At 47.3% G+C, this 13,493-nt stretch overlaps 1 protein-coding gene across 6 annotated transcripts in view; it reads right to left on the bottom strand.

The window, feature by feature from the left end:
- Positions 1-1,624: 1,624 nt before the first annotated feature.
- Positions 1,625-13,493, bottom strand: part of STAT5B (signal transducer and activator of transcription 5B) — an 88,169-nt gene continuing 76,300 nt past the window's right edge. For all 6 annotated transcript variants that reach the window (XM_024350299.3, XM_024350300.3, XM_024350296.3 and 3 more), the window contains exons 14-19: positions 12,793-12,887; positions 12,561-12,691; positions 9,947-10,117; positions 5,150-5,201; positions 4,733-4,840; positions 1,625-4,257 (exon numbers count right to left, since the gene is read on the bottom strand). In XM_024350299.3, the coding sequence (XP_024206067.1) occupies positions 4,131-4,257; positions 4,733-4,840; positions 5,150-5,201; positions 9,947-10,117; positions 12,561-12,691; positions 12,793-12,887 (684 nt within the window). In that variant the 3' untranslated portion in view covers positions 1,625-4,130. The remainder of the gene's footprint in view (positions 4,258-4,732; positions 4,841-5,149; positions 5,202-9,946; positions 10,118-12,560; positions 12,692-12,792; positions 12,888-13,493) is intronic.

Genomic DNA, 13,493 nt, shown 5'->3' with positions numbered 1-13,493 from the left:
CCCAAAGTGCTGGAGTCCCAGGCATGAGCCACCGTGCCCGGCCTGGCTTCTTTCATCTAGCATGATATTGTCAAGGTTCATCCATGACAACATCATGTCCTGTGTGTCAGCACTTCATTCCTTTTTATTGCTGTATATTCCATTGTACAGATATACCATAATACATTTTGTTTATTCATCAGTTGATGGACATTTGGGTTGTTTCTGCCCTTTGGCTATTATGCATAATGCTGTTATGAACATTTGTCACAAGTGTTTCTGTACATATATGTTCTCATTGTTCTTATGTAGATACCTACAAGTGGAATGGCTGGGTTTTTTGTTTTTTTTTAATTTGAGACAGAGTCTTGCTCTGTTGTCCGGGCTGGAATGTAATGGCATGATCTCGGCTCACTGCAATCTCTGCCTGCCGGGTTCAAGCGATTCTCCTGCCTCAGCCTCCCAAGTAGCTGGGATTACAGGCGCGTGCCACCACGCCCAGCTAATTTTTGTGTATTTTTAGTAGAGACGGGGTTTCACCATGTTGGCCAGACTGGTCCCGAACTCCCGACCTCAGGTGATCCACCTGCCTTGGCCTCCCAAAATGCTGGGATTACAGGCATGAGCCACCGTGCCCGGCCCTATTTGTTCCTTAAGAGCCAGCTCCAGGCTGGGCATGGTGGTTCACGCCTGTAATCCCAGCATTTTGGGAGGCCAAGGCAGGTGGATCACCTGAGGTCAGGAGGTCCAGACCAGCCTGGCCAACATGGTGAAACCCCGTCCCTACTAAAAATGCAAAAATTAGCCGGGAGTGGTGGCGCCTGTAATCCCAGCTACTCAATTAAAATAAAAAAATAAAATAAAATAAAAGCTTGAGTTGCTCAGTGGCGTTCCTGCATGTTCTTTTGCATAATGACTTTGGGATGCCTTGATTGCAGCAGGAAGCGATATCCTAGCATAATCAGTTGTGGTAGCTGCCTTTCTCCAACTGTGAGCCTCTGCAGGGAAGGCACCATTTCTCATCCCACACACAATGCTGAACTCAGGGTCAGGTACTCTAAATGTGCTGAATCTTAAGGACAGGCTTTCAGCCGGGCGTGGTGGCTCACGCCTGTAATCCCAGCACTTTGGGAGGCTGAGGTGGGCAGATCATGAGGTCAGGAGATGGAGACCATCCTGGCTAACATGGTGAAACCCCGTCTCTACTAAAAAATACAAAAAAATTAGCCGGGTGTGGTGGTGGGCGCCTGCAGTCCCAACTACTCGAGAGGCTGAGGCAGGAGAATGGCGTGAACCCGGAAGGCGGAGCTTGCAGTGAGCCAAGATTGTGCCACTGCACTACAGCCTGGGGGACAGAGCCAGCCTCCCTCTCAAAAAAAAAAACCAAAAGTAAAAAAGACAAGCTTTCTGGAGTCAGGAGGCTAGGAGACCATCATTCTTATTTTCAAAACATCATATGAGCAGGAAGGTATGAAAGGCCCCATCTGCCATCAGAGCTAATGACGTGCCCTCTGAGGCAGCCAACTCCCAACCACCCAACCAGTTCCCTTTTTCAGGGTCACGCTGATGACTTGAAACTTTTCCGTGTTCAAGCTGCCCTCCCTTGGCATGTGACAGAAAAAAGTAAAAACAGGACTCAATACCATCCCTTCAGAGGAAGGCTTTATTGTAACATAAAATACACAACTTTGTGACTGCCCCAAATTGTACACAATACTTTTTTTTGGTGGCTAAATAACTAATCTGCCTTGACACTAAAATATGTATCTGAAATAATTTCACCAAGTTTTAAAAAGAAAAATTATAAAAAGTATACTTTCATTTTAAGTTATATTCGATTTTAGTCTCCCCCTACCCCCTAGAAAAAACCTGCGCATCTCACACACGGAGCTGAAACTTTTGAGGACTTGTGTGTGTCTGGGAGTGGGTGAGAGGCTGATGGGGTCGAGACACACCACTACCTTTTCTTGTGGTTTGCAGGAACAGGGAGGAGAGAGAAGATAGAACGCAGAGAGCGAGCACACCTTTCATCAAAAATCTCCACTCTCTAGGCACAGCCTCGGTAACACCGAGGACAGCTCACAACTGGACAAGCAGGGAAACCCCAGCTCAGGGAAGCCACACTCATCAGCTCTCTTCCTCCCCAACCCAGTGCCAACTGCAAAGTGAGCCAGGACGGCCTGGCTGCTCTGTCCTCAGCAGGCCCTGGGGTGGGTCCACTCCCAACCTGAAAGTGTATCAAGTCTGACCCCCCAACCAGGGTTGCTGGAACAGAGAGCGAGGTCTCAGAGGCAGGTGCTGGTGAAGCATCTCTGGGAGACGGGCAGGGAGTGACTCTACAAGCCTGGATCCCTGAGCAGGCAGGCTCTCCTTCTCACCCTTCCCCGATGCACCCATCCTCATGGTTGGAATTTTCATCAAATCTTGAGGGGTAGGGAGGGGCTGAGTGGGATGCGGGTAGCCTGCTCCTCAGAGGCAGAGAGACTCTACTGCCTGGCATAGAAAAATAAATCAGTGTATGAAACCAAGCCAAGGCAAACGGCAGCTTTAAAAAAGTCATCTTCCAATAAATAATTTACTATAGAGGAATATTTTTAACGGCAAAACACTGATAAATTCAGAAGTTATTTTTGTAAAAAATATATGTTTATTTACTCTTATGTATAAAAATAAGGTTTTTGGGGCCATCCTCTCCTGGGGGTGCCCATGCCCTTCTTTTGGAGAGGGGGCCGAGGGGTGACCTTTTAGGCCTTACCCGTAAGCTATTTTAATACACCTGCTCACCCCCCCTCTTCCTCCACTACCTGCTGTAGCCCATTCCTTCCTTCCTTCTGGTGTAAAGCTACAGAAGAAGTCGTGGAACAAAATTATACCGAGGCTTTTTTTGTTTTGTTTTATACTTTTATCAAACTCCCCAGCAAACTTGCTGACTGCATTTCCACACATTACCAACACCTGCCAGGACTTCACAGCAGGGTGACCCGCTGAGCAAGCTGGCCTAGGTTCAGCCCACACTGCTGCTACCTACTCTTCAAGACATTAGGTGTGAACAGAGAAGGGGAATGAGGTGACCTGGGTTTGAATGACCCAGGGCCCAATGCACAAGAGAGAATTTTGATGTCAAATTAGGGTGGCAAGGAGAAAACAAAAAAGATCCAACTTAGAAACAGAACCATGATTCAACATTTGCAAAAAGCATCATCAATAAGCCTGAAGAACGCCACGGACTGTGCATCCGCTGGCTCAGAGAAAGGCTGGGCAGCCGGAACAGCAGCTTCCTGGGTAACCAGGCAACAGTCTCAGCGCCTGGGAGTCAGGGCTGTGCACTCCACTCTGGCCAGAACACAAACGGCATTGGCACTGTAAGCTCTCGGTTACATGGCCCTCTTTTCTCTCCTCTATTTCTCCAAACATATGTGCACACCCAGAGGAACTGGGTGGCAATTCCAGGGTGCGGGCGGGCAGGAGGGGAGAGAGGACAAAAGAGAGAATAAGATGAGCTAAATGTTTTGTGAAAAGCCACCGCCCATCCAAAAACTTGTGACTTCCCTTGCCCCAACAATCTTTGTAGGTTGCCCCTTTTCCCATTCCTACCCAAGAACACAGGGGTGGGGGAGAGGGAAGGCTCTCTTTGTCAAAAAGCAGTTATCTACATTTCAGAAGAAAAGCAGAGACAATCACGGTTATATATCAATTGCTTGGCAGACAGAGTGACGAAGACTCACTGGAGCACATGTGCTTTCTCCTCCCTTTGTCCTTCTCTTATTCAAACAGTCACATGTCAAAGTCCAGCCACTCTTAAGACACATGGCCAACTTCCAGGCTTCACGAAACTCACTGCCTTTTTGCACAAAGTAAAAACCACCACAGCTTCTGTCTGTGGCCCCTCTGCTACAACTAAACTCTCAGACAGTGAGAGGGAGAAACACCATAACGTGCAAACACGCACACACACACACACACACACAAACACATACTCGCACTCCCTTCGCTGGTGCCACCATGCACAGAAACACTAAGGTCACAACTAGTATTAACACTTCACATTATGAGTATTGTTTCAAAAGAGAAGCGATTCATGGAATTAAAACATCCACAAGAGTGATTCCTCTGGTGAGGATGAAGAAGCTGAAGATGGAGAGGTCGCGGGGTCACGATTGTGCGTGCGGGATCCACTGACTGTCCATTGGCCGGCCCAGGAGCTCCTCCACACGCCGCGCTACGTCCATTGTGTCCTCCAGATCGAAGTCCCCATCGGTGTCAAGGACTGAGTCAGGGCTTGGGAGGGAAAGAAGAGGGATGAAGGGAAGGGGAAAGCCTGCCAGAGACCACCCCAAGCCCCACAGGCCACCAGGGGAGCAGTCTGAGCCAGCCTATGCCCTCAGCCTGGGGCTTCATGGGAAAAGAACAACCATTCAAACAGCTGGCTGTACAGCAACTCAGACTGAAATACCCTCCCCTGTTACCTCTCACACCGGCTCTCCAGACACATCACAACTCCACTCAGTCCTTAGAGCAAGAAAAATCTCCATATTGAGAGAGGGGAACAGATGACATTTGCCCAACCCGACTCTAAACCACCAATCACTTCTGGTCAAATCTCTCCCTCCCAAAGGCCAGAGCCCGGGCCAGGGCTGTGTGGTCTCAGACCTAGAGGAGCTCTGGATTCCTTTGACCCCAGCCCTCCAGGGGTCCAGCCTGGGGCCAAGCCCCCAGTTCCTCCCCTGTGGACCCCCACGAGAATGCCACCTACTTCTGTGGGTACATGTTATAGTGAGCCTGGGGACACACAGCTGGGGAGGGGGCCTGGTCCATGTACGTGGCGCTGCCACCCCCGGCATCTGCAGATGCGTTCACAAACCTGCAGAAGGAAGAGAACAGAGCTTCAGCTGCCAGGGAGGCCGGGGCAGCTGACTTGGGGAGGGGACCAAGGGGTATCTTTGTCTTTCTCAGGGTGTAGAAGGACAAAGTGCCCCACTCGGCCCTGGGGCTCCAGCTACAGGAGTGGGGCCTCAGGTACTGGCATAGCATCACCAAGCCCAGGTCCTTCCCCAGGGCTGAGACAGTTTCCCTGGGGGAGCAGAAAGCTGGGCCAGGATAAGGATGGGAGGCAGGGTCTGGGGGAGGAGGAAAGAGGCAGAAGGAGAGCCACAGCCACCTGGACACTTACTCAGGGACCACTTGCTTGATCTGTGGCTTCACGTATCCATCAACAGCTTTAGCTGCCAAGGGAAGAATGTAGTGAATCAAAGTTCTCAAGTGAAACAAAAATGTGATCTGCCTTATGAATCACATCTTTTCTTAGGACAGAACACAACCACCTAACTTATCTAAGGATATGACACAAGCACTTAATATTTTTTTGTTTTGTTTTTTGAAACAGTCTCACTCTCTCATCCAGGCTGGAGTACGGTGGTGTAATCTCGGCTCACTGCAGCCTCTGCCTCCCAGGTTCAAATGATTCCAATGCCTCAGCCTCCTGAGTAGCTGGATTACAGGTGCACCACCACACTTTGGCTAATTTTTGTATTTTTAGTAGAGACGGGGTTTCACCATGTCGCCCAGGCTGTTTTCTAACTCCTGACCTCAAGTTATCTGCCCACCTTGGCCCCCCAAGGTGCTGGGATTACAGGCATAAGCCACCGCACTTGGCCAAGCATTTAATATTTCAATCTGTTAGGAAGACCTGGTAGAGGAGAAGGTCAGCACTAAAACTGAAATTCAAGATATCTTCCAAATTGGCTTGGATGTTTCAATAAATTCTTCAAACCATGGAAACTATGTACTTCAATACAAATCTAAGTCAAGCACTAATTGCATACTAATTAAAAAAAAAAACACCTTGAAAAGCTTAAAGTCCAAGATGCAGCAGAGAGACAGGATTTGTTCTACCTGACCCAGGGGATAAAATCAGGACCAGGAGGGGCAGGTCATAAGAGGACAAATGTTCAGTCATGCAGGGAAGAATGTTCTAAGTAGAACTGCCAGGAAAAGAAATGATTTATCTTAGGAAGGACTGATTTCCTTGTCACTGGAGGTTTTCTTTTTTTTCTTTTTTGACAGAGTCTTACTCTGTTGCCCACACTGGAGTGCAGTGGTGCGATCTCAGCTCACTGCAACCTCTGCCTTCTGGGTTCAAGTGATTCTCACGCTTCAGCCTCCCAAGTAGCTGGGATTACAGGTGCGCATCACCATGCCCAGCTAATTTTTATATTTTTGGTAGAGATGGGGTTTCTCCATGTTGGTCAGGCTGGTCTCGAACCCCTGACCTCAAGTGATCCACCCGCCTTGGCCTCCCAAAGTGCTGAGATTACAGGTGTGAGCCACGGTGCCTGGCCATCACCGGAGGTTTTCAAGCAGGAGGTGCATACACGTCAGGGATCTAACGGAAAGGCCTAGGCACTGGAGAGCCGCTGATCTGATCTGATGATGTCTGAGGTTCCTCTAACTCTGAGTGTCTAGTCTTTCAGGAAAGGGAAGGCTACTTTTCCCAGCACCTGCACGCTCCTTCACGCCTGGTGTTTCTGCATTTGGGGTACTTTGATGTCACTAGTCCCAGTGAGCGCTGTTGGTGCCAAGAATGCGATGTGTCCTTTGCTTCCCACAGAATCCCCACTGGGATGTGGCAGATGAGCAGATAAACCTGCACGTGATCTGGTCGACCACAGTTACCTTTTCAGAAGGCTGACTATGGAAATCCAGGTAAGCAGGTGGTAAGAATGTGATTATCTGACATGGGAACATGAAGTCTTGTTTCTGGGTACGTGAATATGGGAATCAGTACAAAGTTAATTATACTAGGCAAGGACGATCACACTATGATTATAGGACAAAGAGCTTGTCATTTAAGTAGCCCAAGAGGGTGAAACGCTGCAGGGTTCACCAATTGCTTATTACCCTAATCTTCTTCTAGGGCTTCAAGTGTCAGGAGCGACCTTTTCATAACATGTTTTTTGTGCTTTACAGTGTACAGAGTATTTTATAGATTGGCTAAGAAGTTAAAAACAAAGAAATGCTGCCAGAAATAGGATTTTATTTTTTTCTGAGACAGGGTCTTACTCTGTCACATAGGCTACAGTGCAATGGCACAATCATAGCTCATTGCAGCCTCAAATTCCTGGGCTCAACCAATCTTCCAGCCTCTGCCTTCTGAGTAGCTGGGACTACAGGCATGCGCCACCAAGCGCAGCTAACTTTTTCTTTTTTGTAAAGATGGAGTCTCACTATGTTGCCCAGGCTGGTCTCAAACTCCTAGGCTCAAGCAATCCTTCCTCCTCCGCCTTCTAATGTGCTGGAATTACAGGCATGAGCCACTGTGCCCAGGCCCAAATTATAAGTATCTTAAATAACCAACATGTAACTCACCATACAATGGGATTGTATGCAGTCATCAAAATGAGGTTGGAAGATTACATTTACTGAGCTGTAACTCTGCATAGGATATATTTCTTTTTTTTGAGGCAGAGTCTCGCTCTGTTGCCCAGGCTGGAGTGCAGTGGTGTGATCTTGGCTCACTGCAACCTCCGCCTCCCGGGTTCAAGTGATTCTCTTGCCTCAGCCTCCTGAGTAGGTGGGATTACAGGTGCCTGCCACCATGCCCGGCTAATTTTTGTATGTTTTTTAGTAGAGATGGGGTTTCACCATGTTGGCCAGGCTGGTCTCAAACTCCTGACCTCAAGTGATCCACCTGCCTTGGCCTCCCAAAGTGTTGGGATTACAGGCATGAGCCACCATGCCCAGCTACCTAGGATATATTTCCAAGTAAAAAAAAAGTCACAAAAAATTACATATGATATGGTCCAGACTCCAACCTTTCACCCTGAACTCCAAGGCTGGAGTGTCCTGACCTCAGTTCCTACCACTTATCTTCCCTGCTCAAGAGGCTCCAGCCTCCCTGGCCCTCCTGAGGTTTTCCAGACATGCCCATTCTCAACCCAGGATTTTTGTACTTGTTCTCTTGGCATACAATGTTTTTCTCTAGATCTTTGTATGGCTAGCTTCCTCACTTCATTCAGGTCTTTTCAAACATCACATCCTGGCTGGGTAGAGTGGCTCATGCCTATAATCCCAGAACCTTGGGGGACTGAGGAAAGAACATTGCTTGAGCCCAGGAATTTGAGACCAGTCTGGGAAACACAGCAAGACCCCATATCTATAAAAATAAAATAATTAACCAGGATTGGTGGTGCATGCCTGTAGTCCCAACTATGTGGGAGGCTGAGGTGGGAGGATCCCTTGAGTCTAGCAGTTTGAGACTGCAGTGAGCAATGTACTCCAGCCTGGGCAACAAAGTGAGACCCCATCTCAAACAAACAAACAAACAAACAAAACAACAACAAAAAAAACAAACATGTCCTCAGAGAAACCCTCCTTGACCACTCTAGTAAAATAACACCTCCACTCTCCTCCCTGCCACTTCTCTATCCCTCTACCTTGCTTTATTTGTCTTCAGGGCGCCCATCACTAAATTAATATATTTGTGTTTTGTTTGTTTTTGAGATGGAGTCTCGCTCTGTCGCCAGACTGGAATGCAGTGGCATAGTCTCGGCTCACTGCAACTTCTGCCTCCCTGGTTCAAGCGATTCTCCTGCCTCCCTGGTTCAAGCGATTCTCCTGCCTCAGCCTCCCAAGTAGCTGGAATTACAGGCGCCCACCACCACACCTGACTACTTTGTGTATTTTTAGTAGCGATGGGGTTTCACCATGTTGGCCAGGCTGGTTTCAAACTCCTGACCTCAGGTGATATGCCTGCCTCGGCCTCCCAAAAGTCTGGGATTACAGGCATGAGCCACCGCGCCCGGCCTGAATATGTTTCCTTGTTTATGGTCTTCGTTCTGCTGCTAGATAACCTCCACACAGGAAGTTCAAGCAACGGGTGATGCAATGTATAATACATATCTATATATAGAGTGCAAGAATAGTCACTAAATCATCCATAGAGGTTAATCTCTAGATGAGAGATGTTGTGTGGTATCTGTTTTTTTGTTTTCTTTTGTTTTGTTTTTGAGACAGAGTTTCACTCTTGTTGCCCAGGCTGGAGTGCAATGGCACGATTTCAGCTCACCACAACTTCCACCTCTCGGGTTCAAGCAATTCTCCTGCCTCAGCCTTCCCGAGTAGCTGGGATTACAGGCATGCGCCACCATGCCAGGCTAATTTTGTATTTTCAGTAGAGGTGGGGTTTCTCCACGTTGGTCAGGCTGGTCTTGAACTCCCGACCTCAGGTGATCTGCCTGCCTCAGCCTCCCAAAGTGCTGGGATTATAGGTGTGAGCCACCATGCCCGACCTTCCTTTTTTTTTTTTTTTTGAGACTGAGTCTCACCCTATTGCCCAGGCTGGAGTGCGGTGGCGCGGTCTCAGCTCACTGCAATCTCCACCTCCTGGGTTCAAGTGATTCTCATGCCTCAGCCTCCCGAGTACCTGTGATTACAAGTGCCTGCCACCACACCTAATTTTTGTATTTTTTGTAGAGATAGGGTTTCACCATGTTGGCCAGGCTGGTCTGGAACTCCTGACCTCAAATGATCCGCCTGCCTTGGCCTCCCAAAGTTCTGGGATTACAGGCATGACCCACCATACCCAGCCTGTTTTCTTTTTTATGCTTTTATGTGTCTTCTGAAAATTTTATAATAAATATGTAATACTTCTAAACTCAGAAAGCAATAAAACCATCTCTGTCATGTAAAACAAAATTTTACCTAATTTTGTTTGATCTAAGCTTGTATTAAAAAGAATTTGTTTTCTTCAATTTGATATTTGGGATTAGTGGTAGATGCGTTTTCTGTATGACTGAAGAATCCAGCCCAAGGTTTACATCTGCCCTGGAAAATGCTCAAACTGCTCTCACTGAATGGTAATTGTGTGGGTTTTCACGCAAGAGAGATAACACACACAGGTATGCACACACACACACACACACACACACACACACACAACAAAATCAAACCAGAATGCGAACATTGTTACCAGTAGCAGACTCGCAGGGAACTGGTGTGTAGTATTTGGAGTATACTTCATCTTTTGGCCGATCAGGAAACACGTAGATAAGGTAATTCAAGTCTCCCAAGCGGTCGGCTAGGGACCGAATGGAGAAGTCTCTGGTGGTAAAAGGCATCAGATTCCAAAACATTCTTTCCTCTAGATCAATAAACAGAACAATCACATTCTAAACATGATTTCTGAATTAGGAAATCTTAAAACCCCAACATACTATAAATTCAAGCTTGCCATTATAATGGCTCCAATAGAAATCTCCATTTAAAAATAACCATGGGTTATAGATGAAATACTCTTATTTATTTACTTACTTACTTACTTATTTTGAGACGGAGTCTCACTCTGTTACCAGGTTGGAGTGCAGTGGTGCGATCTTGGCTCACTGCAACCTCCAACTCCCTGGTTCAAGCGATTCTCCTGCCTCAGCCTCCCAAGTAGCTGGGATTACAGGCACGCGCCACCACACCTGGCTAATTTTGTATTTTTAGTACAGATGGGGTTTCCCTATGTCAGCCAGGATGGTCTTGATCTCCTGACCTCATGATCCACCCACCTCAGCCTCCCAAAGTGCTGGGATTACAGGCGTGAGCCACCGTGCCCAGCCTGAAATAGTTTTAAAAGCCATGGGTAGGGGCCAGGCATGTTGGCTCATGCCTGTAATCCCACACTTTTGGAGGCCTAGGCAGGTGGATCAACTGAGGTCAGGAGTTCAAGACCAGCCTGGTCAACATGATGAACCCCATCTCTACTAAAAATACAAAAATCAGCCAAGTGTGGTGGCACTCATCTGTAGTCCCAGGTACTATGCTGAGGTAGGAGAATGGCTTGAAGCTGGGAGGTGGAGGTTGCAGTGAGGTGAGATCATGACACTGCACTCCAGCCTGGGTGACAGAGACCCCATCTCAAAAAAATACATAAATGAATAAATAAAAATAAAAGCCATGGGTAGATAAGCAGGTAATACAAAAATCACTTCCCAAGAGATCCAATGATCTCAGACGTTTCAAGTTCAAACAGTATTCCAGCCCTCAGTAGAAGAAACAGTTTTTACTGGCCCCCAATCCCTGATTTCCCATACAAAGATATATAAAAGCTAGGAAGCATGCCCACAACCAGAGAAAGCATAAGAGCTATTAAAAGTGATGAATTTTTTTTTTTTTTCGAGATGGAGTCTTGCTCTGTTGCCCAGGCTGGAGTGCAGTGGCGCGATCTCGGCTCACTGCAAGCTCCGCCTCCCGGGTTCACGCCATTCTCCTGCCTCAGCCTCCCAAGTAGCTGGGACTACAGGTGCCCACCACCACACCCGGCTAATTTTTTTGTGTTTTTAGTAGAGACGGGGGTTTCACTGTGATGGCCAGGATGGTCTCGATCTCCTGACCTCATGATCCGCCTGCCTTGGCCTCCCAAAGTGCTGGGATTACAGGCGTGAGCCACCGCATCCAGCCTTTTTTTTTTTTTTCTTTTAAGAGACAGGGTCTTACTCTGTTGCCCAGGCTGGAGTACAGTGATGTGATCGTGACTCACTGTAACCTTGAACTCCCGGGGTCAAGTGATCATCCCGCCTCACCCTCCAGAGTAGTTGGGACTACAGGCGCACACCATGAGCACCACCATGCCCACCTAATTAACTTATTTATTTATTTATTTACTTAGAGACAGGGTCTTACTATGTTGCCCAAGCTGGTCTTGAACTCCTGGCCTCAAGAGATGCTCCTGCCTGAGGCTCCCAAAGTGCTGGGATTACAGGCATGAGCCACCGCACCCAGCCAAAAGTTATTAAAAACTTTAATTCACAGAAAATGAACCAGCAAGCTACCCTTATTGTGAGGGTCAGAGGAGAGAACTAACTCTCCTGATGCCCTGGTGCAGTGGCTCAAGCCCGTAATCCCAATACTTTGGGAGGCCAAAGTGGGGGATTGTTTGAGCCCAGGAGTTCGAGACCAGCCTGGGCAACATACAAAAAATTTAAAAATTAGATGGGTGTGGTGGTGCACGTCTGTGGTCCCAGCTAATCGGGAGGCTAAGGGAGGAGGACTGCTTGAGGCCAGGAGGTCGAGGCTGCAGTGAGCCATGTTTGTGCCGCTTCACTCCAGCCCGGGCAAAAGAGTGAGACCCTGTTTCAAAAAAAGAAAAGAACTAACATCTTGGGTAGAAATGGTTGATGGCAATATCCATATGTTAATTAGGATAAAGGAATATTTTTACTACTGTAAGAACTCCAAATCATCAAATTCTTCACTGAAATAAGCTTTATGCAGAGTAGTACAATAAGGCAAACATTTTAAGAGGGAAGCAACTGAGATTCTGCACGGACTCTTGTATCATAGGTAGCCATGTCATGGTTAAATGTTCATGTGTAACCATGCTGCCATATACTTTCATGTATAACCAAATTAGCAATTGTGTTTCCCATAACAGTATTTTTCATAGGCTGCCTTATTATGAGTATGTCATGGCTATACATTTATGTTTCCCATAATTAGTACTGACCTCAACAAATAGTAAGTACCCACTAAATTATTTGTTAAAATAATGTTGTAACGAAAGCAGCTAACTTTGGACATAAGAAGGGAGGGGCACTCACGAGAATCAAACTTCCAAGCAATGGTGATGCCGCCAATTTCTGAGTCACTGAATCTCAGGAGGAAGGTCCCATCTGGCTTGTTAATGAGTAGGTCATGGGCCTGTTGCTTGTTTACAAACCCCAAAATGGCCCTGGATCACCAAGGACAAAGGACAGAAGCAGAGTGTGACTTATGATGCCAGAGAGAAGACCTTCAGACTCTGTCGGCGCCTTAAGAAATAATGATTCTCACCCATCATTCCAATGAGGCTTGAGATGTTTTTTTAACACTTCCATCACACCGTCAAACCATTGCCAGAAAGTGTAATTCCGTCCTGGTAAATTCTCCTGGTTGGAGATACAACAGTGAACATAAGAAAACCAGAGTAACACTTGGAATATTATACACATATTTAATTGGAAAAATTAAATGGGAAACAAACATCTACCCTTGTCAGAGGCATACAAATATCCCCGCCTACCTGAGTTTTACCTAATGGCCCCATGGAGAGGAAAAGAGGGAAGAAGGGGAAAATACCAAACTGCAGTTACCAGCACCCAGTGGGCTCCTGCTACAGACACTTTCACCTGGGACTGGGCTGACCCGTCCCTTGCTAGTTTCGATGTGTGGTCTGTGACCAGAAGCATCAGTGTCACCTGGGAGCTTCTGAGAAATGCACATTGTTAGGCTCCAAATTAAGGACATTTAAAACACCTTGGGGGTGGGGGGTGTAGGAAAAGAAACAAAAATTAAATTCAAATCAAAGTGATAGCCGGGCATGGTGGCTCACGTCTGTAATCCCAGCACTTTGGGAGGCTGAGGTAGGCAGATCACTTGAGGTCAGGAGTTTGAGACCATCCTGGCCAACATGGTGAAACCCCGTCTCTACTAAAAATACAAAAATTGGCTGGACATGGTGGCGGGCGCCTGTAATCCCAGCTACTCAGGAGGCT

This window comes from Pan troglodytes, chromosome 19 (assembly GCF_028858775.2).
Source record: "Pan troglodytes isolate AG18354 chromosome 19, NHGRI_mPanTro3-v2.0_pri, whole genome shotgun sequence".
Lineage (NCBI taxonomy): Eukaryota > Metazoa > Chordata > Mammalia > Primates > Hominidae > Pan > Pan troglodytes.
The sequence above is the reverse complement of the archived record's forward strand: the minus strand, read 5'-3'. Positions and strand labels throughout refer to the sequence as shown.